This window comes from Sphaerodactylus townsendi, linkage group LG06 (genome assembly GCF_021028975.2).
Source record: "Sphaerodactylus townsendi isolate TG3544 linkage group LG06, MPM_Stown_v2.3, whole genome shotgun sequence".
NCBI classification, from domain to species: domain Eukaryota; kingdom Metazoa; phylum Chordata; class Lepidosauria; order Squamata; family Sphaerodactylidae; genus Sphaerodactylus; species Sphaerodactylus townsendi.
The window spans coordinates 117,636,468-117,662,831 of NC_059430.1; the positions used below are offsets into that span (position 1 = coordinate 117,636,468).

A 26,364-nucleotide genomic window follows, 5' to 3' on the forward strand; every position below is an offset into this window, starting at 1 on the left:
ACTTCTTTTGTAGGAAATATTAGATTGTAACTCACCAGGTATTTGCAAAAATAAACTGCCTGCTTGAAAGACTATTAAAATGTGTTTGAAGTGTGTCCTTTGGACATTGTTTTTTTGGCTGACTGCAGCACATTGTCCGGCTATTATTGCAATAAAAGCTTATCTGCTTCTTTGAACCACTCTGCATGTCTCTGTGCAACTGGGAGACTGTTGGAACTTTGAAGAACAATGAAAAATAGGGTGAAGTGACTTTTTAAATAGATACTGAGAAACACCATTATAAGTTTTGGTCATCTTGGTTGCTGAAATATGCAGGAGTATTTAATTATTATCTTTGAAATAGGCTTTTAGGTCTTTCTCCAAGACATGCAGAATAACGCACTTTCAATACACTTTGCAGCTGAATTTTACTATGCGGAATAGCAAAATCCACTTGCAAACAATTGTGAACTGGGATTCAAAGTGGATTATTCTGCATGTGCGGAAGGGGCCTTATAGTAGCTAAGAAGGTTCTAAGCTGCTTTATTTTAAACTGTATTGTAAATGCTTTGGTCAAAGACCGTAAATAAATCTTACTTTCCAACAATTCCACTTCTCCCAGAGAAAAGTGGCTACTTTGGAAGGTGGGCTGTATGGCATAATACCAACACCCTACTACTGAGATCCCTCCCCAAGGCTTCAGGTATTTTTTTCAATAATACTTCTTTTATTTTTTCACATGCAAAACAAACAACACATGCACGCAGAAAGAATTAAAAAAACAAAAAAGCAAAAACAAAATGCAATCCCTTACACACCATATATTGACTTCCAATTAGGTTATCTTCGATTGAAAGGTAACCATAGGTATATAGTTAAAAACATTACTTCAACTGTTATTTTTAAAAAAATGTATTCTAGTGTTTACAATCGACTGTTATCTTTTAGATTTCAAACCCCGCTACTGCTTCTCTATTGAAATAGGTTTTTAAAAGGTTTCCAGGTTTCTAAAACAATTGGCCCAAATACTGTCCATTAGTAGCTTTGCCATTTCTGAATATTTTGTAGCTTTCAGGTATTTCTGAACCTGGAGTTGGCAACCCCACTTGATAGGCTTATATCAAACTGTAAAAGTTGTTAAATTCTGTGAGAGATGGTAAAATGTTGCCTTCACATACACCAAAGAGGTGTTACTTTTATAAACATAAGTATGCATGGGGCAATGACAAAGATTGCCTTATAAGTTATAAAGGAGGTATCATTAGGTGTTTTCATGAGGTGTAAGACTATATTGAGTTATCTTCACACATAAACATATTTTAGTGCACAAATATACCCTTCACAGAATCACAAGATTTAGTTGTTGAACACTGAATATAATCTAGTTTTATAAAGTTCATATATAGTATCTACGCTTGAATATTAGATGATTTTAAAATACACTTTTATATTCCTAATATACTTTTATAAAATGTTATAAAGGAAAGTATGTGGAACGGCCTGGCTCCAGGGTAAGAAAAGCCTGCTCATTGGATAGAATGCAGGAGAGATGGGAGTATGGTGCTTATCATATCCCATTTGACTTGTGTATTTCTTATCATATTCCAATTAAAAGCACACCTGCTCTAAGATAAATGAGCTAGCAGAAGAAGAGGTCAAGGGTTAGAGGGGAATAATAAGTAATGTAGTATGTATTGTCGAAGGCTTTCACGGCTGGAATCATTGCAGTAGCTGTGACAGGAGCCCCGGCTGTGGCAAAGGTCAGTTAGGTAGTAGTATTCTTCCTGATGTTTCGCCAGAGTCTGTGTTGGAGTATTTCCTCTCAGAGTGGATCTGATGAAGTGATCCTCTATCAGATCCTCTGAAGATGCCAGCCACAGATGCAGGCGAAACGTCAGGAGAGAATGCTGCTAGAACATGGCCATACAGCCCGGAAACCACACAGCACCCCAGTAATGTAGTAGTTTATAAGCATGTTTTTATATTTGAATGCTTTTATATTTTAGCTAATAATGAAACTTAAAGAATATATTAATCACTCACGTTCAATGTATGTATCCTAAGTATGTTATAGGCATTGAATGTTTCATGTGTCATGAATCTTTATGTAATCCTTTAATATGGTCAAAAGAAAATGTCTTTCTCTCAGTTTGAAGTGTAAAAACAGCTTGCCTCTCTGCAGAAGACCCTAATCAGTAAGATGGTGCTAGTAGGAGCTGTCCAGCAGAAACTCCATGTAGAAAATCTGATTGGGCTTCCTAGGCCTCTAGCTAAGGTATAGCCAAAGGAGCAGAAATAACTGTTTGCCCTGAATATATTTTTATTGACTCATAACTTACATGTTAACCTAAATATAAAGAAACATTTTAAAGTCTTTTTCTAAGATGCTCCTGAAGCCTGGATTCAATAGTTATCTACAGTAAAGGAATGTGGGGGCCTCAGACCAAGAAGGCCTAAGTTCCTGTGCCAAGAGGCACCTGCTTATAGGAGGCTAAGTTCCTGTGCCAAGAGGCACCTATGAGCCTAATGCGCTTGTTAAGGGGTGATTGAAATATGATGGCGTTTTCACAGTAAGATAAGACGTGGCAGGTGTGATATATATCAAGAAGACACTAATGAAGGGTTGACAACTAAAGAGAAATAGGTACTAATGAAAGGAAATGACCATATAGAGATGTATGTAATTGAAGGAGATACCACATGGTATATGACATAGTATGCCTAGATGAATTGTAATAGGCTGTGGCCTTCTCATCTCCTAGCCAATGGATAAGTGAGGGAGGGGTTGGGTAGACCTGAAAAAGAAATATAAACTGTTGTAAAACAAAGGAAGGATGTGTCTACCACTGGGTGGACACCCGAGCTTGCAAGACCGTAAACCAATAAAAGCTTTGTTACCTGCTTCACCAAACTGGTCCAGAGTGTTTTTAGAGTTCTTGGACCCACGTTTCTAACAATTTCTTCAAAGTTCTTATTTATGTATGTTGCAACAAACTAATATGGCTACCTCTCTGAAACTATTAAGCGACTGTTATTTGCATCGGCTAAAATGGTGTTTAAGAGCACATTTGTTAGCATCTGGGTTCCAACTATTTAAAAAAACAATTGACAGCATCTTGATTTTTTGAGATGGAAAAATCTGAAATTCAGATTTTGGTGTTCTCCATTCCAGGAACAGATTCAAAAGCGTCATTATTGTGGGACTCAGGACTGGAGTTTATGTTTCTGGAATCTTCATTTTTTTTCAAGACCATGGGGAGAAAACTTTCACAAAATGGCAGCTTGGAGAGTGGAGCCAGACTCAGAATGGCAGCTTAGTGGCTGGAGAGGCTCACAAAATGGCATCTTGACCAAAACTTGCAGCGTGTCAGAGCTGGTATGCACTGCAATGCTCGGGTAGGGAAACCTTTTTCCTACTATTTTCCCAAAGCAACTCCCCTCCCTTGTGACTTGCCTGGTCATAGGAGAATATACTGATACACCTGTGCTTTCCCTGCAAGAAGTAAGTTGTAGCTTTGACACAGGGGAAAAGAATCAGGAGAGCCACTTTGAATTGCTGGAATAGGCTAGGTTACCAACTTCAAAGTGGGGTCTGAAATTCTCTTTACATTACAATTGACCTCAGACAACCCAGCTCAGAGGGTGGTATACCATAGAGCCTAGGAGAAATTGAAATTCTAGAGTGACCTCACATTCCTGCTGGGTACCATGCCAGGCATCACCCACAAATCTCCAGCTGGAATTCCAGTGTAGCCTTAGGCCAGTGGTGGCGAACCTATGGCACAGGTGCCAAAGGTGGCACTCAGAGCCCTCTCTGTGGGCATGCACAGAGTCACTCCCCCCCCACCACACACACATCTAGGCTGGCCTGGGCCACTGTGCTCGATTCTTAGCATTAAACCTAAGACCTAGTTTTGGGGAAGCAGTGTAGGTAACCCTGTTAAGCACTGTTAAACCACACAGATTTTCATGTGAAGAACTAAAGTGCAATCCTTTACCTGGGAGTAAGCTCGGGTGCTGGCAATGGGGCTTGCTTCTGAGTAAACCCTCCTAGGGTCGTGATTCACCCGTTGGAAGAGTTGCATGGTTGCTTCAAAGCAAAGCCACTTACCTCCGACTACCTCCCGAGTAACGCACATCTCGGAGCCAACTGTTTTTTAAAACCTCAGTATTCAGGTTAAATTGCCATGTTGGCACTTTGTGATAAATAAGTGGGTTTTGGGTAGCAATTTGGGCATTGGGTCTCGAAAAGGTTCGCTATCGCTGCCTTAGGCCAATACTGGGTAGCCTAAGGCCAACACCAAAGCTGTCACTTACATGTGCTTGTCCCCGTGAATGTTTTGATTGTTTGGTCCCCATCGTCTGTGCCCCTGCTATTTCCATTATTTTCAGACACGTTAATCCTTGCTTGACAGTTTCAAATTCTTTGATAATTCTTTGATAATGTGGATGTTGTGTGTGGCTTGCGTATCAAAAGCATGTGCAAAATTACCTACAGATACTGCTTAACCATTCCTCTTGCACCTATGCAAGCTAGAAACTTGTGTGTGTAAAGTGCCACCGAGGATGACCACTTTCAGGGCGTTCAAGGGAAGAGACTAACAGAGGTGGTTTGCATTGCCTGCCTCTGCATAGCAAGACTGGTATTCCTTGGTGGTCGCCCGTCCAAGTACTTGATAGCGGAGTCAGAAGTGATTTATTCCATTTCTGGTCTTGTTTTGAATAAAGATGGAACAATGTTTTATTTCTGTATAAGATAGATAGGAACAAACTGTATTAGGTAGAAAGTAGGAATTATAGCTATCTTGTATTTGCGTCTGCATGGAACTCCTTGGCTCAAGGCAGGAATCTACCCCTGCTCCACATAGGCATGTCCCTTTCATTTGTAAAACCCTGAATGGATGTTGACAAAAGGGACCCCGGAAGAAGCGCCTCAATATGCCTAATCCCACCAGCAGGCAGATAAGGGTGCCATCGTCGTTAAGTTTCGTTTCCTGACCCCAAGCACCCAAAGGACTCTTTTGTGTTCTTCCCGCCAGTACCTACGTCATCGCCTCGCCCTGCCTTTGCCGCGAAATTCAAGAAGGGACTGCCCACTGGACTCTAATTGGTTCCCATGTACTTGTAGATGTATGATTGGTTGTCATGTATTTTGTGAATGAATGGTTGTAGGCTGTCTTGTATTCTCCCAGACTCCCAGCGGGAGAATGTGTATTTAAGGTGTTGTAAAGCTGCTAGGCAGCGCAGTTGTTGTGGTGTGGAGGTGCTGACACATAGGTCAGCATCTCAATAAAACCTTCTTTATTTTCACTATACTCGCTGTGTCGGGTCCCATTTCTGTTCCCCTGCGCTGCTGAGAGCTGGTTGGTCTGGAGCTAATAAAAGTTACCAGGCAGCGCAGTAACATACTAACCAGCTTAATCTCTGACAAGATTCAGCTAGCCTGGGCCATCCAAATCAAGGTTGTAAAAAAAAAGAAGATTGTCGTACTGACACTTTCTAGGAACTTGTATTTGTAAGAGAGAGAGAAGAGACTCTTAGGGCATCAGATCTGGTGTCAACTCAGCAGATTCTGTGCTTTTATAGAATATCCACAAACCACATCTTGACAAACAATGTATGAAACTCACAGTACTTTCCCCCTGCCCCCCCCATTAGCAGCAACAACAGGACTGTAGGAGGTAAGGATAGGTTTTCCATTGTGTGAAACCAGCTGTAACCACGGAGACTATTGAGTAGCCCACTGTTGCTGTAACAGTGGTGGCTTAGATGGGAACAGAGTAAGAGTCTTGTGTTGAGACAATGTGAAGCTTCTACTGTGTGAGTCATTGTTTATCACCACTTTTTTATACGGGGAAAATAGTTATGATATGAATCAGACTTCTTGTGCTGGCCCCAACCATGACCTAAGCAAGCCCATCTCCTGAAGTGACTAACTTGCCCTATTGGGAGAGGAGTGTGAATCACATCAACTGGTCAGCATGGTCGTGCCAGGATGGAAGCTTTTAAAGCCTTCCAATGAGAAGGGTTAAGCAATTAGTGGCTTAGAGGCTCAGTCCAGCCTCCTACACAGCACCCCACCTCCTTACAGTAGACGTTTTCTCCTAAGCCAAGTAAGGCGGAGAGCTTTGTAGTTCCCTCTGCCTGGCGTGACCAGCTACAACTATGTTTCTCTCTTGTATGCCCTCCATTTTTTTCTCCTCTGGGCAAATGTGGACAATTGACTGAGCTCTAGAGAAATGTTTATCCCATGGAACTCATTGCCTTAAAGATCGTTCACCTAGAGGGCTTCAAAAGGGCATTGAACAAATAATGGAGGGTTGTTCTGTCAACAGCAATTGGGCATGGTAGATAAACAGAGCCTCCATGTTAAGAGGCAGTGTGTGTGTAAAGTATCAGCAGGTTGCTGCTGACTTATAGTGACTTCCATAGGGTTTTCAAGACAAGTAATTAAGCAGCGGTGGTTTGCCTTTTTTCTGCAAAGATTTTGTGTAGGGAGTTGTGGTGGAGCTGAGTTAGGTGGTTTGGTCTGAGTTGAGCTTGCCCCTATCTGTTACCAGTATCTGTGACTGGCATTTTCAGAGGTATATCACAGAGGGACTTCCCTCTGTGATACACCTCTGAAGATGCCAGCCACAGATGCAGGCGAAACGTTAGGAACAAGATCCACCAGACCACGGCCACACAGCCTGGAAAACCTACCACAACCAGTTGAATCCAGCCGCGAAAGCCTTCGACAATACATTTCTGTGGTGGTCTCTTCTCCAAGTACCAATCCTGCTTCGCTTCTGAGATCTGATGAGGTCAGGCTATGCTATACTATTCCACATCTCCAAGAGGCAGTGAATCTCTGAATTATGATTACTAGAGAAGGGGCAATAGAGGAAGGTTTTGGCCTCTCTGCTTATTGGAGATGGATAGCCAAGCAGGCCTAGAAGATGGACCTCTCATCTGATCCAGTAGGGCTCGTTTTATGTGGTTACGGTCACTGCCAACCAGTGGGATTAGATTGCTAGACCTGGGTTCAGATCTCACTGTGTGCCAGGGGCAGTTAGGAAAATACCAGTCCAGATCTCAGCATGAGAGGTGTGCAGAGTGGCCTGGGTGGAAGATGAGTAGCGTGAATGTAAGCACTGAAGAAGAGGGGATAAAAGAGCCAGAGGTGGGATCCAGCAGGTTCTCACAGGTTCCCGAGAGTACGTTACTAATTATTTGTGTGTGCCGAGAGGGGGTTACTAATTGGTGATTTTGCCACGTGATTTTTGCCTTAGTTATGCCCCTCCTCTCAGCAGTAGTGTGCAGAACTTGAAGCAGTCTAGCAGGAGGTGCACCGGCAAGCGTGGCAGCCTGCGCCTGCGTGCATTTGTTTCCCGCCCAAGGACTGGCGCAGTGGCTGAGTCCTTGCCACAGCCCCGCCCAGGAATGCCCAGCCCCTGGAATATCCGGCCACCCTCCCGTCGTGCCCCGCCCAGCCCCATTGACGCTACGCCACAGTTTGAATCCCACCACCATGGGAACCTGTTACTAAAATTTTTGGATCCCACCACTGGTTAAGGTCACTGCCAACCAGTGGGATTAGATTGCTAGACCTGGGTTCAGATCTCACCGTGTGCCAGTGGCAGTTAGGAAAATACCAGCCCAGATCTCAGCATGAGAGGTGTTCAGAGTGCCCTGGGTGAAAGATGAATAGTGTGAATGTAAGCACTGAAGAAGAGGGGATAAAATAGCCCTTTGTGCCTTACAATGAGCAGCTACCTCTGGTGTGTAATGTGGAGAAGGTTCTCTGATGCCAGACACACAAGATTAGTTACTGAATCTTGGGCCCAGAGACTTAGGTTTTGGGGTCCTTGAGAACAGCAAGTTGAAATCTCAGGGTGTTAGCTAACCCATATGTTTGAGGGCGTCTTTTAGACATCTGTGCCAGCATACTCTTTATTCCACCATCCAAGTCATTGATAAAAGTATTGAAAAGCACTGGGCGGGTGTTATGCCCCCGGAGAAGCTTTCATTATTTTTCTCATTAAGCATGTTATAATGGGTCTAGTTTTTTGTATAGTATTCTAAGAAAGGGAATTTTAGTGGACCCTGTCCCTTTAATAAATTTCCCTACAGGCAGTCTTCATATTATTACCCAGTAATCCTCCTGATCAGTCAATCAGTCTAAGGTGCCTCGGGTAGTTGGAAAGCTGCAATATATGTTACGTCCAAGGTGTATTGAGATAGCATAAAGTTAAGGTGTACAGAAAGTAGAATCCAGATAAAGGACAGTCAAGGAACCCAGAAGAAGCACAGACAAAGTGGACTTTCTTGGAAGCAGTCAAAGAAAGAACAAAAGTCTCAAGCTTCAAACTTATCTTAGTCAGACCTTGGGGGGAGTTAAGGTCTCATTTCTCTAAGCAATAAACCTTGTTTCGAACCGTTATACTTTGCTTATGTGTCTCCAGTGATGGGATCCAAAATTTTTAGTAACAGGTTCCCATGGTGGTGGGATTCAAACTGTGGCATAGCGCCAATGGGGCTGGGCGGGGCACAACAGGAGTGTGGCCGGGCATTCTGGGGGCGTGGCATTCCTGGGTGGGGCTGTGGCAAGGACGCAGCTGCTGCGCCGGTCCTTGGGTGGGAAATGAATGCACACAGGTGCAGGCTGCCACGCATGCCGGTGCACCTCCTGCCAGACTGCTTCAAGTTCTGCGCACTACTGCTGAGAGAAGGGGCGTAACTAAGGCAAAAATCACGTGGCAAAAACACCAATTAGTAACCCCGTCTTGGCACACACAAATAATTAGTAACCTACTCTCGGGAACCTGTGAGAACCTGCTGAATCCCTGTGTGTCTCCCACTCTGTTCCACCCAAGAACAGGGCACCTTTAGATTGTTTTGCTTGGGGGACAGAACAGCGGGCACCAGGAGAAATATTGGCAGGCACCACTTAGGGGACCCCTGCCTTAAACAGTATTTGTTTCCATTGTTTTCTAATTCTATAATCCTTCAGTGGATCTCTTTCTGTGTGTGGTTGAATTTCCAAAAACATTTCATCATCCATCTTGAGTCTCAGTGAGGAAGATGGGCTGTAGTTGAAGTGAATTCATAAATTCTGTTTTGTAAAACCCTTTTGATGGGCAGCGGGTGCAACCACTCAGCCTCTGAGGAACAGGAAGTTGCTTGGCCATAATCCAGTCCTGACTCTAACTGGGGGGAAATGACATTTTGTATGACTAAGGCCAACTATAGCAGGTTCAGCTTTTTAACTTAATTTTGTATTATTAAGACCTTAAAGTCATATAGGCCCCTTCCAAGATCACGCAGAAGCCAATCGCATCTTTCTAGTCCATGTTTTCACCAATTGTTTGCGTAAGTGGATTTTACTTATTCCAAGCATAGTAAAATAAATCCAGCTGCAAAAGTAAAAGCAAATTGAAAGTGGATTGAAAGTGCATTATTCTGCACGTGCAGAAGGGGTTGTACAGCTCAAACAAATGAGAAAGAAAAAACACACAAAAAGTCCGTCCAGCAAGAAGGAAAGGGAGGGATTTTGATTTCATCTGCATTGAGTATAAAAACACTTAAAACTTGCTCTCTAGTGTGGGAATGGACCAGAATGTCTACAAATTGTATTTGATCAAGGAATATGGATTTTGTATGAACCAAAGATTTCTAAGAATCAAAATGGGGTTTCTGTACCAGCAGGCCTGCATGTTAGCAGATTATGCAGGCAAGCAAAGAAAAATATCTTTAAGATCTTGTCACTAAAGGTTAATACGCGACAGAAGACATATACATTTATAACTTTGTTAGAACCAGCTATAGGGGATAGCTACATGAATAAACAGAATCATAAAGAGATCAGAGGTTAGAATAGAAATGAATGTGATTAGTTAAATGGAAAAAGTGTTTTTATATTGTTAAATGAACACAGAAATGATAATGTGAGATTCATATGTACTTGTATTTTACTATAATTCTATTGTATTAGAATCCAACGGTATAATTGTTAGAATCAATGTTTGTACAATCTGTTAAAGTGAAATCATTTCAAACTGGGAAAAGGGAAGTTTTATGGTTCTACGGAATCGGATGTAAAGACCTGCATACCCTGGAGAGGTATCTCTCTTCAGGAGCAAACTTAGAAAAGTAGGAAAACAGGTTATTCTTGGAAACAAGAAAAGGTAGAAGTTAGTTTTATTGCAGCCGTTTGCATATGGGCAGAGGGACGTGAGCAAACAGCATGCAGTGTTTGTGTAACAGAAGGAATCAGACATGTAGCAGAAAGAAGACAAACTATCCAATGGGATTTTAAGGTTCATGCAATATAGCACATGAAAGGTATGGATTATGTACGTGGGTATGGGGATGAACTGTGACGTATGTATTCTTTGTATCTATAAAGACTAAGGTCTTTCGTATGGTGGGTGTGTCTCTCTTTCAAGAGCACCCAGGGGGTCACCTTCTGTCCCCTTCTATATTCTGCTTAGTAAAACATTCTGTCTGTTTCTGATGTCAGATGTCTGATGCTTTTTTGGAGTTTGTTTTTAACCTATCTTTTCTCAAGACAGCTGCGCAGGCCGGACATGGGTTCTGGCCTCACACTTGTTACAATTATAAAATTAATTCTTAATTATTATTATTAATAAGCTGCACACTTTCCTCTATTAAATCTACTTTCATGTTCTTCTATACCTCAAATGCACACATCATCAATTTTTTTTCTGTTTTCTGTAAAAAGTCTATCAGGGATTTTCAATTATCAGTAAATTTGGATAAGTTCTTTTCTCTAATCAAAGAAGTGCATTTAGCCAGGTTTGGCTTTGTTGCATTTGGGTTCCAGACATATATACCAGTAAGCTGAATGCTGTGTCAGAGTTTTTCTTTTCGTTTCAAGGGTATTGCTAGCACACTGTCAGTTCATGTCTCTTCCGCATTTTGAGTGCTGCACATTTTGAGTGCATGCGCATATTCTTGTTTTGCCTTTCCGCCCCCAATTTTACAAACATTTTAGAAACAGTTGCAAATCTGCTCCAGGAAACTGTGGGAGTCTGTGAAGATTGGAAGTGGCTTGGGCGCAGGCCATCCGCACACGCATCAAAAACTGTTGCAAATCTGTTCTAGGAACTCTGACATATGTATATGTTAGAGGTGTCCTTGGCACGAGCTTCCCTCAACAGCCGGCTTTTCCTTAGATTAAACTGAACTGTATTGAAAACCTACCAAAACATGTATTCCCCAGAGTTTGCTCCTGGACCAGAGAAATGTGCATTAGTTTGCATGGCAACACTGTCATTTTACGCACGTGTGGTCTCCTTTATGTTCCCTTTGGGTTTGATGATTCTCGATTATGCACGTTTTGGTCTCTTTGGCAGTCACCCAGAGCCCTCTGATCAGAACATTTCCGACACTTCCTCAAGCGTGGCTTTTTAATTCCCTTTTCAGGGAAAACGAAGGAGATCCATATGTGTTACAACAGCAGTTCTTCCTACTCTTTGGGCCACCATTTCAGAAGAATCAGAAGGTCTCTCTCTCTCTCTTTTGTTATATTTTAATGGTGAAGATCTGTTGCTGGAGCGATTGATCCTATGAAATTGGCATGATCTATTGAAGTAACGTAAGAACGAAAGAAAGAAAAGCAGTAGGCAACCTCCCCAAATGGAGGTTGCATGGAAAGAATAAGGAAGCTTGCAAAATGTAAGATCAGCTCAGCTAGGGACACTTCACAGGGGAGAATTCCTGTGTAGCAAACAGCTCCAGGGTAAGTAGTGCATTTATGGCCATTTTGAAAAAGAAGAAGAGTTTGGATTTATGCCCCACCTTTCACTCCTGCAAGGAGACTCAAGGTGACTTACAAGCTCCTTTCCCTTCCTCTCCTGACAACAGACACTTTGTGAGGCAGGTGGGGCTGGAAGAGTTCCAAAGAACTGTGACTATCTCAAGGTCACCCAGCAGGAATGTAGGAGTGTGGAAACACATCTGGTGAACCAGGTAAGCCTCTACTACTCAGGTGGGGGAGTGGGGAATCAAACCCAGTTCTCCAGATTAGAATCCACCTGCTCTTAACCATTACACCGTGCTGACTCCACTACTCTTAACATGTCTTCACGCTTATACTCCCTACAGCATAGAGCATCTATTTTGAGAGATGATTTTGAGGTCAGTACTTAAAGGAGCCAGGACACCATGTGGATTTGTAAAATATTGTTTATTTCTTTCAGAATACAAAGTCAGATGGGTTAAAGTCATTAAATATTTGCCGTATTGTGGGACCAAAGATGTACAAAAAAGCCCAGCAGTTTGCTGGATGACTCTTGCCGGCCTGATGGACAAGCTGGTCTTTAGCGTACATTTGCGAGGCCAGACTGTTCAGAGAAATCATTGCAGAGTTTTTATTTTTATTTTAATCTGCCTAACACACACTCACACACATGCATACCTGTCACAGACACACAGACGGAGGAAGGGGCTTTAAGGTGTCAATGGTCACTCTTAAAAGTGTAACATATTTATTGGAATCCCCACCCCCACCCCTATTTACAATCAAGCTGAAATTGCCCATTGAGGAAATGTGGACAGATAACTCGATCATCTGAACCAGAGACTTCAGTTTCTTTCACTCGGTCGAGATAGAGACAGAGACCACGACAATAGGTGTGCCTTATGCCAACTGTTTTGGAGCTGAAACAAACGGAGTCTTTTGAGTGCCCTGAAGCTTTATACCATAGGTGTCAGTTCAGAGCCTCTATAGATGTCATGGACTATAGTTCCAGCATCATGCTGGCAGGGGATGATGGGAACTGTAGTCCATAACATCTGGAGGGCCGTGAGTTTGACTCCTATGCTTTACACTCATCATGGAAGAACCTGGCATGACAGTTCCTTCAATCAGAACTTGACCAAAGCTGAAGTGTCTGGTGTTAGCTTGCTTGTTGAAATGCTGCCTCATATGAAAAGGAACCAAGCGTTTCAGCAATACTCAAAGCATCAGACTAGAAGGAAGCTCTTCACTTTGACATGGTAGTTTTCTACATGCAGGGTTGGTTGCACGAGGATGCATTCCCCCCCCCCCCCCGCCCCCAGCAATCTCAACCTGTGCTTATTTGGATATTGGTATGTATAGGAGATGATGCTATTGATGTCTCTTGCACTTAAAAGCATTTTGAGTGGATCTTGGGAACAGTTGGTATTTCAATGTGCACAGATTGCCATCTCTTGATTCCAATTCCTTTCAGCTCCAAACCATGTAACAGTCCCATCCGTAATGTTTATCAATGTAGGAACCTCCTTTGCCAACAGCAGCTGTTCCAATTCTGGTATGGAACTCTACATTCACCTAAAAACTGGCAGGTACCTGAGAAGGGCTTCTCTTGTAGCCCTTCTCAGGGACACCCCTAGGAAGTGGAAAGTCCTCCCATGTAAGATTGATGACAGATTCTTGGGGTGTTCTTCCCCTTTCTCTGCTCAGGTGGTGTTGACCAAGCAAACGGCTTTTGTAGCTTCAGAGTAACACCAGGTCTCTGCCAGGCTTCCTTTAAATTACTGGGCTGATACAGAGGGGGCTTGAATTTGGGTAAGGTTGGAGGCAGAGAACAGCTTTCGCAGAGAACTGGACTGAAAGGGAGATTGTGACTCAGTTGGGTAAACAGGTCTGGCAGGTTGATAGCTTAAAACAAAACCCGCCACACCTTTTTAGCCATTCATGTAACAAACCACTCCCAGCTCTCTTCTGGCTGAACTACATGTTACTGCAGGAGATCTCTCAATTGAAAAACCAAAATACTAAATGTGGCTGCCTGGGAGGAGAATCAAGGAAATAGTTCAAGGGGTGAGGAAGATTAACTGTCTGTACTATTTTCCTGACCTAAACCTTCCCTCAGACTTGTTTACTCCCTCTGCTTGGGAGGGAAGAATAAAAAGCCATGAGTTTCTATTCTACCCCCCTTCAAGGCAGATAGCGTCTCGAGGGTTTGCGTGGGTGATCAAGGAGTACAGTACAGACACCTTGCTGATTCCCTAGTCCAGTGGTGGCGAACCTTGGGCACTCCAGATGTTATGGACTACAATTCCCATCAGCCCCTGCCAGCTGAAAGGGGCTGATGGGAATTGTAGTCCATAACATCTGGAGTGCCCAAGGTTCGCCACCACGGCCCTAGTCAAATCAGCGTTTCCCAGCCCTAACGCACAGCTGCATTTAGTGAAAAAAAAAATCAGTCATAGATCTTCCAACGTAACATTAGTTTGGCCCTTAAAAACGGTAGTCCGTCGCCAGTGGCAAACGTCTGTAGATTTTTGCTAGCTTATCCTAAGATTCTTGCAGTGGAATCTTCCAGCCATTCTCTGTGGCCCAGGCATTGAGTACTAAGGTTGCCACGCCTGGACTGAGAAATTCCTGAAGATTTGGGGGTGAAGTCTAGGGAGGGCGGGGTTTAGGGAGGGAAGGGACCTCAATGGAGAATAAGGTCATGGAGTCCACCCTCCAAAGTAGCCATTTTCTTCAGGGACACTGATTTCTGCAGACCAGTTTTAATTCTAGAAAATCTCCAGACCCCACCTGGAGGTTGGCGACCATAGTTGGTACGCTTCATTTTAAACACCATTAGAATATCTCACTGATTCTTTAGATCAGACTGTTACGACTCCAGCCTCCCACCGCTTCTAAAACAAAACTTTTTTTTTTTAAAAAATGTACCTTTACAATAAATAGAACGTTCCCGACTTTTTGCCCAGAGTGTTAGGGATTAAGAGGGTTAGGAGATTTGATTTCCAGTAGGTGAAATTAGTTTAGTTACAAGAAAATGGAAAGGGGGAAAAAAATCAGCTTTCTTTCTTGTCGCTGGGTAACTGCTTTGCTTTCAGAACTGCAATAGAAATAATACCTATTGGATAGTGCCTACGGCGCTGCCAATCAGCAGCCTGTCCCCCTCTTTGTGTGTCCCTGCTTGTGGCTGCTGTAACTCCATCTCCCCAGCTTTGTTTCATGAATTTCCAGTTTAAAGACAGCTCCTTTGCATTCTGATTTATCCGTAGTTTGATCAGCAAAAAACATTTTTTTTTGTCTGTACAGTACAGATAGAGGTGATGGGAACAGTGGAAGGAGATATAGCCTTGGTTTAAAAAAAAAAACAGGGTGGGGAAAGGGCCCTGATTTTACAAATGTTTCTCTGTGAGACTTGCCACGAGACAGTGGGCTAACCATCTAGTGCGGGAAAGCTAATAATAACGTGGAAAACTGCCAGGAATGGATCGGCCACTGGGAAAAGTCCTTGCCGGTAATATTCAACTTGGAGCTAGTTTCAGATGTTCATGAATCCATTACTCTCATCACTCTCTGCTAAGCACGGCCAATTGGCCATGCTGACAGGGGCTGATGGGAATTGTAGTTCATGAACATCTGGAGAGCCGCAGGTTGCAGACCCCTGTCGTGGGCCAATGATGTGAACTTTAAAAAGGGCTTGGACAGATTTATGGAGGAGAAGTCGATCTATGGCTACCAATCTTGATCCTCCTTGATCTGAGACTGCAAATGCCTTAGCAGACCAGGTGCTCAGGAGCAGCAGCAGCAGCAGCAGAAGGCCATTGCTTTCACATCCTGCACGTGAGCTCCCAAAGGCACCTGGTGGGCCACTGCGAGTAGCAGAGTGCTGGACTAGATGGACTCTGGTCTGATCCAGCAGGCTAGTTCTTATGTTCTTATGAGGGCCACAACCCTAGGTCAGGGATACTGTGGCCCTGAGCGAGGCAAGATTCAGCAGGGTGACCCCACACAAAGTAGGCGAGAACTGCCACAAGCCAGCAGCCTTTGCTTTGCACAAAGTACGCAGGCTTAAAATCCAGAGGCTCCCATTACTTTGGAGTGAGGCGCAGATGAGTTCCAGTCTCTTTAGGCGCAGGTGCAAGTGGCATCCGATGCCACAAGTCAACGACTCTCATTTTCAGCTTGCTCTGCCTGCTTCTCTCCATCAGGAATGGGGAGGCAGGGCCGTTTTGGCCTGCCAGTCTGCCCCAGGTACAGGGCGTGGGGAAAGTTTCCCAAGCCTGATTTTTAAAGGCATGGATTCTACACAGCTTGCAGTGTTTAAAGACAGGGTCTGAGCAGGGTCTGTGAAGCAGCTGGCAAACCCAGATTGTTATGGCTGCTCTCGACCTTAGCACAGGGATTGAGCTGTCCCCAAGTGACCAGACAGAACCCCCACCCTGGACAATTTCAAGTCAAGAAAACAGGGATGGTGGGAGAGAAGCCGAAGCTGTTTTTCATGCATATCACAGTCACAAAGCAAATCAGGCCCAGCATGCCCGGAAATGGATAACATATGCAGCTCACACGTGACTATTAACAAAAGACACAGGGTGGAGAATCTAGTCTGGACCTGTGTTCTCATGAATGTGTGAATTAGCCATCTCTGCGTTACCTGGCCCTTTAGGTCCCCTTTTGCAGAGGCATAGATCTGCTTGGGAGGTTGCTGACTAGCTGTGCTTCAGACACAAAGGCCTTTTTCTGAAGGCACACGGGCCATTCCACAACGGAACAGATTCAGGGATCACGGAAGAAATGTGGTGCCTTGGCTAACAGTGTGAGCTCACGCAGGGTGAACCACAGGAGATCTGTTCTGATCTTGTTCCACCTCCTTTAGCTATCACTTCAGCATGCTAGAAATCATCAATCTCAGATGGTTTGTGTGCCTTGCTGTTATTAGTTATTTGTATTTGTGAGGCTGGATTCTGAAACGTTAGAATCTCCAGCCCTGAGTGTGAATTAGCCATCTCTTTAAACGTAACGGATCGGCACCTTGCCTACGGGGGATTAACATATAATTTTTTCACCTTTTGCCCACTTTCTAGAAGAAGAAGAAAAGTTTGGGTTTATATCCCCCTTTCTCTCATGTAAGGAGACTCAAAAGGGCTTATAATCTCCCTTCCCACCCTGTGAGGTGGGTGGGGCTGGGAGAGCTCCGAAGAACTGTGGCTAGTCCAAGGTCACCCAGCTGGCGTGTGTTGTAGTGCACAAGCTAATCTCGTTCACCAGATAAGCCTCCACAGCTCAAAGTGGCAGAGCAGGGAATCAAACCCGGTTCTCCAGATTAGAATGCACCAGCTCTTAACCACTACACCACACTGGCTCACCTACCTACCCAAGAGAGGGAATGGCTTAATGAAAACTATTCCTATCTTTTAGCATAATCTTAAACAGATTGGCTGAGGATGAGTTTAAATGCCCAAGATGGCTGCCCTGATGGGGACAGGACTCCCCCCCCCCCAATCAAATTACCTTTTGAAGGCAGTCTGTGAAGAACAAAACAACTTTAATACCAAGGCATAAATCAGTGGCTGGCAAGATAGGAAGCCCTAGTTCTGTATCTAGCTGCATACACTTTACAGGCTTCAGGAGAATTTAGAAGAAGAAGAGTTTGTTTTTATACCCTGCTTTTCTCTCCCTTTAAAGAGTGTCAAAGCGGCTGACAATTGCCTTCCCTTCCCCTCCCCACAAAAGACACCTTGTGAGGTAGGTGGGTCTGAGAGAGTTCTGAGAGAACTGTGACCGACCTAAGGTCACCCAGCAGGGTTCATGTGGAGAAGCAGGGGAAACAAATTCAGTTAACTAGATTAGAATCTACTGCTCACGTGGAGCAGTGGGGAATCAAACCCGGTTTACTAGATTAGAATCCGCCGCTCTTAACCACACTACTGGGGTTCTCACCAGCGATGCTGCTTTGGGTAACCTAAATCACATAGTTTGTTGAAGCACCCTCCTGCTATTCTAACTAAGGACACTGGTCTGCCATGAATTCTGCATCAGCGTTTGACCTTCATGACTTCGTGCTTTCTGAAACCTGGGCCTGGAGTATGAAATGGACTTTTTGAGATCTGCTGAGATCACAGATCTGCAGCAGGTAGTAGCTGGCATGAACCAGAATCAGCCCGGTGTGTGCCAACAGATATCCACCACACACGTCCGCATGTGCATACCAAAAAGGTGATCTTTGAGTGGAATGAGAAGGGTACATAAGTCAAATCACTCTGTCATTTTGGACTTGTTAATCTTTTCAGCATTAATTGGGAGCAAGGACGGCTCCCCGATCTTTGCAGATGTGGAAAACGTGGACTGGAAAAATTGGTATGGATTGTAAGGAGTGGAATACGGCTGTCCTTTTACTGTTTTGTAATCGCCCTGATTGTGTGGCTGAAATAATAGTTTGAAAAGCGGGCAGCTGAGGGTACGCATAAAAATACATTAAAGTGATCTTCAGCGTGTGTCCTGAAGAAAACACAAACATCACGTGGGGATCTCACGGCGGGAGCATCATGACATACATTTACAGAAGAAGCCGGTGGATAGGCTCATCTCGATGGACCGGTAGGGTTAGCTGGGCCAGCTGGCTTGGCGAGGGGTGTCAATTAGGCGACTGACTTATGTTCGGAGATCCGTGGGAGCTGCCGTGGTTGTACCGAACAAGTCTCATTTGACTCGGATCTCGGCGTATTCAGCCAGCTCCTCCGTCAGGGTGTAGCTATCCTTGGTGGACAGTTTGGTGAAGTCTATGTTGGCGTAGTCAATGCCCAGGTCCTCCCGCTTGTTCAAGAGCCGTTTGTCGGTACCCGGGTGGCGTCCGTACTGCAGGGGCAGGACAGAGAAGGAGACATCAACACAGACCCGAAACAAGATCATTAATCTGTGGGATTTACCACCCGCGGGAATGCAACACTGGGTTATCAGCTCAAAGGATACGTGGCTTTTTCTCTAATCATGAAATCTGCTATCGGCTGGCAGTGCGGAGACGGGTCAGCGCTGTGGCATTGGTGAAAGGAAGATCAGTTTTCTCTCCAGGCTGTTGTAGATATCTCTCCCTCCCCCAGTGCTACAATTTGTGCTCGGTGGGAAAATAGTGTTGGAGCATTTTCTCTTGTTGGACATATGGCATCTATGGCCCTTTTCCCACCTACCGTTTGCTGCGCCACGTGCCCCCCCTGCTAATAAGCGCTGCGGGTCCAGCGCCGGTGCTCCCCATGAAGTCCTGGCGGGCGACAACGCGCCGCCTCGGACTCTGCGCTCTAACGTCCCTTCAGCGCGCGTCATTTCTGACACTGAAGAAAACGGCACCTTCTGACGAACCCAGCGCGAAATCGCTCCTGCTCAGAGTAGCGCGCTGCAAAACGTGAGTGGGGAAAGGCCCCTAGAGTGTGGTTGGGAAAATAACTCTGGGGGAAAGGACTACTGCAGGGGTCTGCAACCTGCGGCCCTCCAGATGTTCATGGACTACAAATCCCATCAACCCCTGCTAGCATGGCCAATTGGACTACCCCTGGACTATGGCTTCCTCCTGTATGATGGGGGCCCCATCAGACCACATCCCCATGATTTTAACGTTTTAAAAAACGCTCAGAAGACCTGGATTATGGGTCTCCTCTAGCCAGGGGAGTATGTGAATGGGTTTGTTCACTCAGCACTGAAAAACCAGAAAGAAGGGAGAAGATCCTTTGGAAGGGGAGGGCAACGGGTGGATACTGACAACCACTTTCAAGGACATTTGCAAAAGAGGAATTTGGCTGAAACTCTAGAAAGATCTTTCACCTTTGCTACCTCCTATATAGTCACCTGAATTTCGCAGTAATCCCTTTATTGGACTGTACCATTCCAGGCTGCAGGCATGTCAACTCAGACAATTTTGAACTCCCTGCATATAGATGGCTGATTTTTTTAGATGCAGGGATGTTTGTTTTATTTTACAGCACGCATTCAAGCATACAGCTTTCACCTGCTGCTTGATGAATTAGCCACTTTTATTGCGTGATTTCTGCTGAACGTATAGTTTTAGTTCATATAATTCCCCAAATGGGCTTTGCATTTATTTTGAGTTCGATGAGAATTAGCTACTTTAAAAGGTGAGGTGGGGGTGTTGACGCCTTCCTGGAAACATAATCCATTGGACTGGGATACACTTTCTCCAAATCCTCAGTACCGAGGGGAATGTACTCTGCACCTGCTCAGGGGCCCTTTATCTGTTCTAATACCCCAGGGCTGAGTTTTAATATTAAAAGCCAGGCATTTGGCCAGCATGGTTAAGAACAACACTCTAGTTCCATCTGGCCTCCCGTGGGCATGGGGGGGGGAGGGGGGAAGAAAATGCCGCCATCTGAGGTTACTTGGTTCCTGATTTTATTAAGGGGGGGGTGTTTGAGATGGTTTTATATTATATTTTAAAGTTATTTTATACCGTGTTTAAATTTATATTGTATATTTGTCGTTGTTCACCACCCTGAGCCCTTTGGGGAAGGGGGGGGTGTCTATAAATCCAATAAATGAAATAAATGAATGAAATAAATGAAAACCCAAGACTTGAGCTATGCCCTGGCAATGGCACAGATTTGGAATTACCTAGAGTTCAAGATAGTTGAGAACATGTCCTCCTTTCCTTTATAAGAAAAGCTCTACTGAATCAGGCATAATTCTATCTAGTCCAGCCTCCTGCCTCTTATTGTGAGTCACTCTAGGACTTCTAAGCAGGGTGCAAATGGTACTCAGAGGTAAAAAAGGTAAAGTTTCCCCTTCAGTCGTGTTCGGCCCTGGGGTACCACTGCAAGCAGTGATTTCATAGGCAAGCTGTTTTTGTGGGGAAGTTTGCCATTGCTTTCCCCGGCTATTCTTTACCCCCTACCTATGTGCTAGGTACTCATTCACCAACCAAGGAATGGATGGATGGCTGAGTTGACCATGAGCCAGCTGTGAGGATATCTGACCCACAGGGGGCTCAAACTCCTGACCGTGTGTGTGGCAGTGCAAGCACTTAACCACTATGCCACGTGGCTCCTACTCAGAGGTACACTGCCCCAAACATGGAAGTTCCAATTAGCCATTGTGGCTTACAGCTACCGGTAGAGCCATTTTCCTTGCTGTTATCTTTACCGTTATCTTTCCTCCTGTTATCTTTACCGCATGCTAAAAGAGCTGGGGGTGATCTGAGAATTCATTAACACCATAGCAAGAGATCTTAGGCCAAAGCTTTATACTGGTTTACCAGCACATCTTAAAAATCTTGCTACTTTAAACACTTGGGTGGTTTGAATGGTTGAGCCAGTTCTGGGAGACACAAGTGAGCCTTCTTTGGAGGATCTCATTTTTTTAAACACAAAACAAAGACGACGAAACACCACAACAGTACCTGGGAAAGGCACACACAGGCTCAGTTTTACCGCAAAAGCCATTGCAGATGGGTTGGTTTGACAAAAACAACTGAGATGGATAGTTTCACGCATGACACTAAAAGGTGTTTTTGAGCTGTTCTTGCGCTGCGGCGAATACAGGTAATGGAAGATGGATTACGGATGGAAGCTGCTTTCCAAGGTGAATGTACACAAACCCAGGTGGCTGCTATCCCATTCCTTTCCTTCTTTCACACCATTTTGATCTAAAGATCTTGAACAGTGCACAGGGAGCTTTTATGTCCCTGAGGAAAATACGGTGGAGAGAGATTTAGCTGCTGCCAGCGTGATTCTTGGATCTTCATCCACCAACAAGTAGGGGGCTATATTATCTTTTATTATGATAGAATTATCCTTTATTATGACAGAAGGGAGCTTAGTTAAAATAGGAGCAATCCATAGAGAATAAGAATTATAATGAGCGCCTTCCCAAATCACATGTGATAGAGAGCCAACCTTTTTCAAATCGCATTGATGCAGCCTATCTGAATAGGGTAGATTCTGGTATCTCTCAGATAAGACCGCTGAAAGTGCTGCATTCAAACGTCCAGGCATGAATGCTCTGTCATACCAAGGGACTGTCAGGTATCTAATGTAACCTGGGATATTTAAAGGCAGGATAATATAAAATAATTGGGTGGAGCATACTCTTTGAGCTCATGTAATTGAACAAAAGCAATCTAGTTCTTTTATATATTTTAATAGGAAATTGAGATTCTCTTCTTCTAAGCTTTAGTGCACAGGTGTAAACAATCTTAGAGCCTCCAGATGTTATGGACTACAGTTCCCATCATCCCCTGCCAGCATGATGCTGGCAGGGGATGGTGGGAACTGTAGTCCATAACATCTGGAGGGCCGCAAGTTTGACACCTATGCTTTAGTGTGTCATCCTTTGTTAGGCCAAGGCTGCTGAAGAAGAAGAAGAAGAAGAAGAAGAAGAAGAAGAGGAGGAGGAGGAGGAGGAGGAGGAGGAGTTTGGATTTATATCCCCCCTTTCTCTCCTGCAGGAGACTCAAAGGGGCTTACAATCTCCTTGCCCTTCCCCCCTCACAACAAACACCTTGTGAGGTGGGTGGGGCTGAGAGAGCTCCGAGAAGCTGTGACTAGCCCAAGGTCACCCAGCTGGTGTGTGTGGGAGTGTACAGGCAAAACTGAATTCCCCAGATAAGCCTCCACAGCTCAGGCGGCAGAGCTGGGAATCAAACCCGGTTCCTCCAGATTAGATACACGAGCTCTTAACCTCCTATGCCACTGCTGCTCCTGAGCAATTCCTTATCTTTTCCTTGCATCCAGCAAGAATAGAACTGATCTTAATATTACATTCACAGAGCAGGCCTCCTTCTTTCTTTCAAAAATGACCTTTAGCCTATGTTTGAATGCTTGCAACCACGCTTCAGGATCAATAGATCTTTGGCCCAGTTCTAACCTGAGAGATATCCAGTGGCGGGATTCAGCCGGTTCGTACCGCTTCGGCAGAACCGGTTGTTAAAAAGGTGCTTTTATAAAACCAGTTGTTAAATTATTTGAATCCTACCACCGGAACCGGTTGTTAAGTTATTTGAATACCACCACTGGAGATATCCGAACAACATATCTTGGGAGTCCCTGTAATTCACCGCAAAAAATGACAAAGAAGCTGGTCTAAATTCTCACTAACACGAAGGATCTATATCGAGGCTCCACATAGGAGCTGTGCAATAATAATATCTACAGCCCCCCCTGGAATATATTTGCCTCCTTTGGAACAGAATGTTATCGCATTTAAACTACAGCAGAGATGTAGTGACTCTGGCTGCTCCTCTCTGTCACCTGACTCTGTCACATGCTTTCTTGCCACATCTTGAATCTCAGCTGCTGGTGAAGATTGCTATTGTAAACTGAGGTTATTCTATCCCTGTGATAGCGAACCTTTTCGAGACTGTAGTGCCCAAACTGCAACCCAAAACCCTCTTATTTACTGCAAAGTGCCAACACGGCAATTTAACCTGAATACTGAGGTTTTAGTTTTTGAAAAAAAGGTTGGCTCAGAGGCGAGCGTTACTCGGGAGTAAGCTGGGAGTGCACAGGCTAATCTGAATTCCCCAGATAAGCCTTCACAGCTCAAACGGTAGAGCTGGGAATCAAACCCAGTTCTCCAGATCAGAGTGTACCTGCTCTTAGCCACTGCTCTTAGCCACTACACCACTGCGTAGTGATTCCCAACAGGGTGCCCATTGGGGTTTCTTGGTGCCCCCTGCCAAGAGCCAATCCTGACTTTCCTCCCCTAGTTTGGAGCAGGAGGGGCTGCAGAAGAGCCTGTGGGTCTTCTTTGGGTCTGCAGGGAGCACCCATTTGGAAATAGCTGCCCCCATTGGAGGCTTGCAACTTCCTGATGTTCTGTGATTGGCCTCAGCAGCTCATGGCAGCCATTTTGTGATTGGTCCCTCCCCTCACGGCAGCCATTTTGTAGGAGTGTTCACTGGGGACCACTGATGTAAAAGCAGTGCTGGATTCTTCATTACCGAGGAAAGTGAAGGGAGAGAGCTGAGGGAGCATGACATGGGAAAGTGTCCATCTCTCAGCCCAAGCGTCACGTACACAGAAAGCAACAACAAAGTGACACATTGAAAGGGGAATCTGTACTTACCTGCCCGGGTCAGTGGCTCTCCAGGGAGCAGATCTCCTTAGACTATCAGAAAAGGAAGAGCAGTCACTAGTGACCAGAGTGGGAACAGATACTCCGGCTGGCGCTGGGACCAACGCTGCCATGAGGCATGGCGAGGTGGTGGGTTTGGGGCAGCAGAGAGGGAGGGTCTGGTTGAACCCATGAAACTCCAGGAGGATTCTGGTTTGGGTTTTCTGTCTTGGACAGGCCCTGGTGTATATTCCTGGGACCAACCGCTGAAGACTGAGCTGCAGCAGCTTCGTGGGATTGCTCCTCATGGCGGGCAACCTCCTTAATACCAGGTCACATGGGCACCTCGGCTTTGAAGTGCTGCTGGACTGTTCAAACTCAGAAGGCAGAGGCTCAAGGAAAGCCCAGGGCCCAATTCAGTGGGAGAAGCCGAACAGATTGGCCCAGAGGTGGGATCCAGCAGGTTCTCACAGGTTCCCGAGAGTAGGTTACTAATTATTTGTGTGTGCCGAGAGGGGGTTACTAACTGGTGATTTTGCCACGTGATTTTTGCCTTAGTTACGCCCCTCCTCTCAGCAGTAGCGCGCAGAACTTGAAGCAGTCTAGCAGGAGGTGCACCGGCGTGCGTGGCAGCCTGCGCCTGCGTGCATTCGTTTCCCGCCCAAGGACCGGCGCAGCGGCTGCGTCCTTGCCACAGCCCCGCCCAGGAATGCCCCGCCCCGGAATGCCCAGCCATGCCCCCGGAATGCCACGCCCAGCCCCATTGGCGCTACGCCACAGTTTGAATCCCACCACCGTGGGAACCTGTTACTAAAATTTTTGGATCTCACCACTGGATTGGCCCATGCATTTTTTTCCTGCCTTTTCTTTGGGAAGGGCCTGTGGCTCAGTGGCAGTCCCCAGCATCTCTCGTTCAGGTAGCAGGTGATGTGAGAGACCTCTGCCTGAGCTCCTTGAGAGCTGCTGCCAGTCAGAGGAGATCCAGAGAGACCGACGGCCTCTCTCGACAGAAGGCAGCTTCATGTGTTCCTCCAAGGACCTTGGGATACCTCACATCAGTGGTGGCAAACCTTTGGCACTCCAGATGTTATGGACTACATTTCCCATCAGCCCCTGCCAACATGGCCGATTGGCAGGGGCTGATGGGAATTGTAGTCCATGACATCTGGAGTGCCAAAGGTTCGCCACCACAGCCTTACATAGTTCTCCGCTTCCCCAGCTTTATATTTACTCCAGGTAGACTGAAAAAGATTGACCTAAGCTTGTTCGTCTGTCATGTTTTATGGCAGATTTGGGATTTGAACCTGGGTTTCCCCAGCCCTAGTCCAGCCCTTTTGCCACCCAGTGGGTGTCGAGATCTAGCCCTGCAGGCTGCCCAAACAGAAAACAGGAAATGTCAACGCTGGAGCTCTTTGGAGGGGGAGATGATGGCTTTAAGTACATAAATAATAAGGAAAAGATCGCTTGCTGCAGCTGTTTTCAGCCTTGGTTCAATCTGGACCCCACCCCAAATCAGTTAACAAAACCAAGCTATGGTTTGGTAGACTGTCCCAGTGCATGAGCCAGTAAATGCATGAGCCAGGTTGTGACCACCCAGAAATCTAGGATCAGAAACCATGGCCTGAAGTGGCTTTGGTAACCATGGTTTGTGTCAGCAGTGGTTTGGGAAGGTGTCTCAATTGACGAACCATAGTTAGAGTGTTAGATGCATCTGGTGTGCTGACTAGATGCAGAACAACACCGTACTAACCTGTGTGAACCATGGCTTACCTATATGGGTGGAAGCTGTAACCATGGTTTTGCTGAAAATGATGGATTGGGTCTAGTAGCGTCTTACAGACTAGGAAGATGTTTAGAGTATAAGCTTTCAAGACTCAAAGTTCCCTTTATCATGTGACGTACTTTGAAAGCTTATACCTGAAAACCCTGCTGATCTCTAAGTCCTACCAGACTTGAATGTTGCTGTTCTACAGCATACTAGCATGGCTACCCTCTGAAATGTCTAAAGAATGGTTAGTGAAAACCCCCTGTTTAGTGTAATTGCCAAGCTGAGCCTCTGTGACCGGAGACAATGCTGGATTCTCCCAGTTATCAAAAGCAGAAGAGCTTTCGGCATCTTTCAGCCAAGATCTGCCCTCTGACTCCCCTCTGCTTTATCCCTTGCTGTCATCTTTTGCTTCCCCCATGCTCATTTCTTATCTGTGAGCAACTTATCCAGAGCAACTCAAAACTGGTTTTGACTCCTTTCCAGAACTCAGATTTAAGGCTGACTCCTGGTTTCGGGGTCTGATTGAAGGATGGAAGGGCAGGTCTTTGGACTGGTCATTTGGCAAATACGTGCACTCCCTCAAGAGGGATCAGGTCTTTATGTCTCATAGGGCGTAAATACTGCTTATTTCATTATTGCTTATTTGTTTTATATTTGTATCCTGCTTTTCTCCCCAAAGGAGACTCAAAACAGCTTACAACATGGTTCTCTCCTCCTTTTTAATTGCACAAAACCCCAACGAGGTAGGGAAAAGGTAAGCGACTGACTCAAGGTCATCTAGAATGCTTCCATGGCAGAGTGGGGATTTGAACCTGGCTTTCCC

General features: G+C 45.2%; 1 protein-coding gene across 9 annotated transcripts in view; it reads right to left on the reverse strand.

The window, feature by feature from the left end:
- Positions 1–17,558: 17,558 nt before the first annotated feature.
- The window catches only part of MAG (myelin associated glycoprotein), an 87,795-nt gene continuing 78,989 nt past the window's right edge, over positions 17,559–26,364 (reverse strand). For 6 of the 9 annotated variants that reach the window (XM_048499983.1, XM_048499981.1, XM_048499982.1 and 3 more), the window contains one exon: positions 17,559–18,574. In XM_048499983.1, coding sequence (XP_048355940.1) covers positions 18,419–18,574 — 156 coding nt within the window. In that variant the 3' untranslated portion in view covers positions 17,559–18,418. Of the gene's footprint in view, positions 18,575–23,785; positions 23,828–26,364 lie in introns of all 9 variants that reach the window. The other 3 variants (XM_048499987.1, XM_048499986.1, XM_048499988.1) reach the window with 3 other exon arrangements.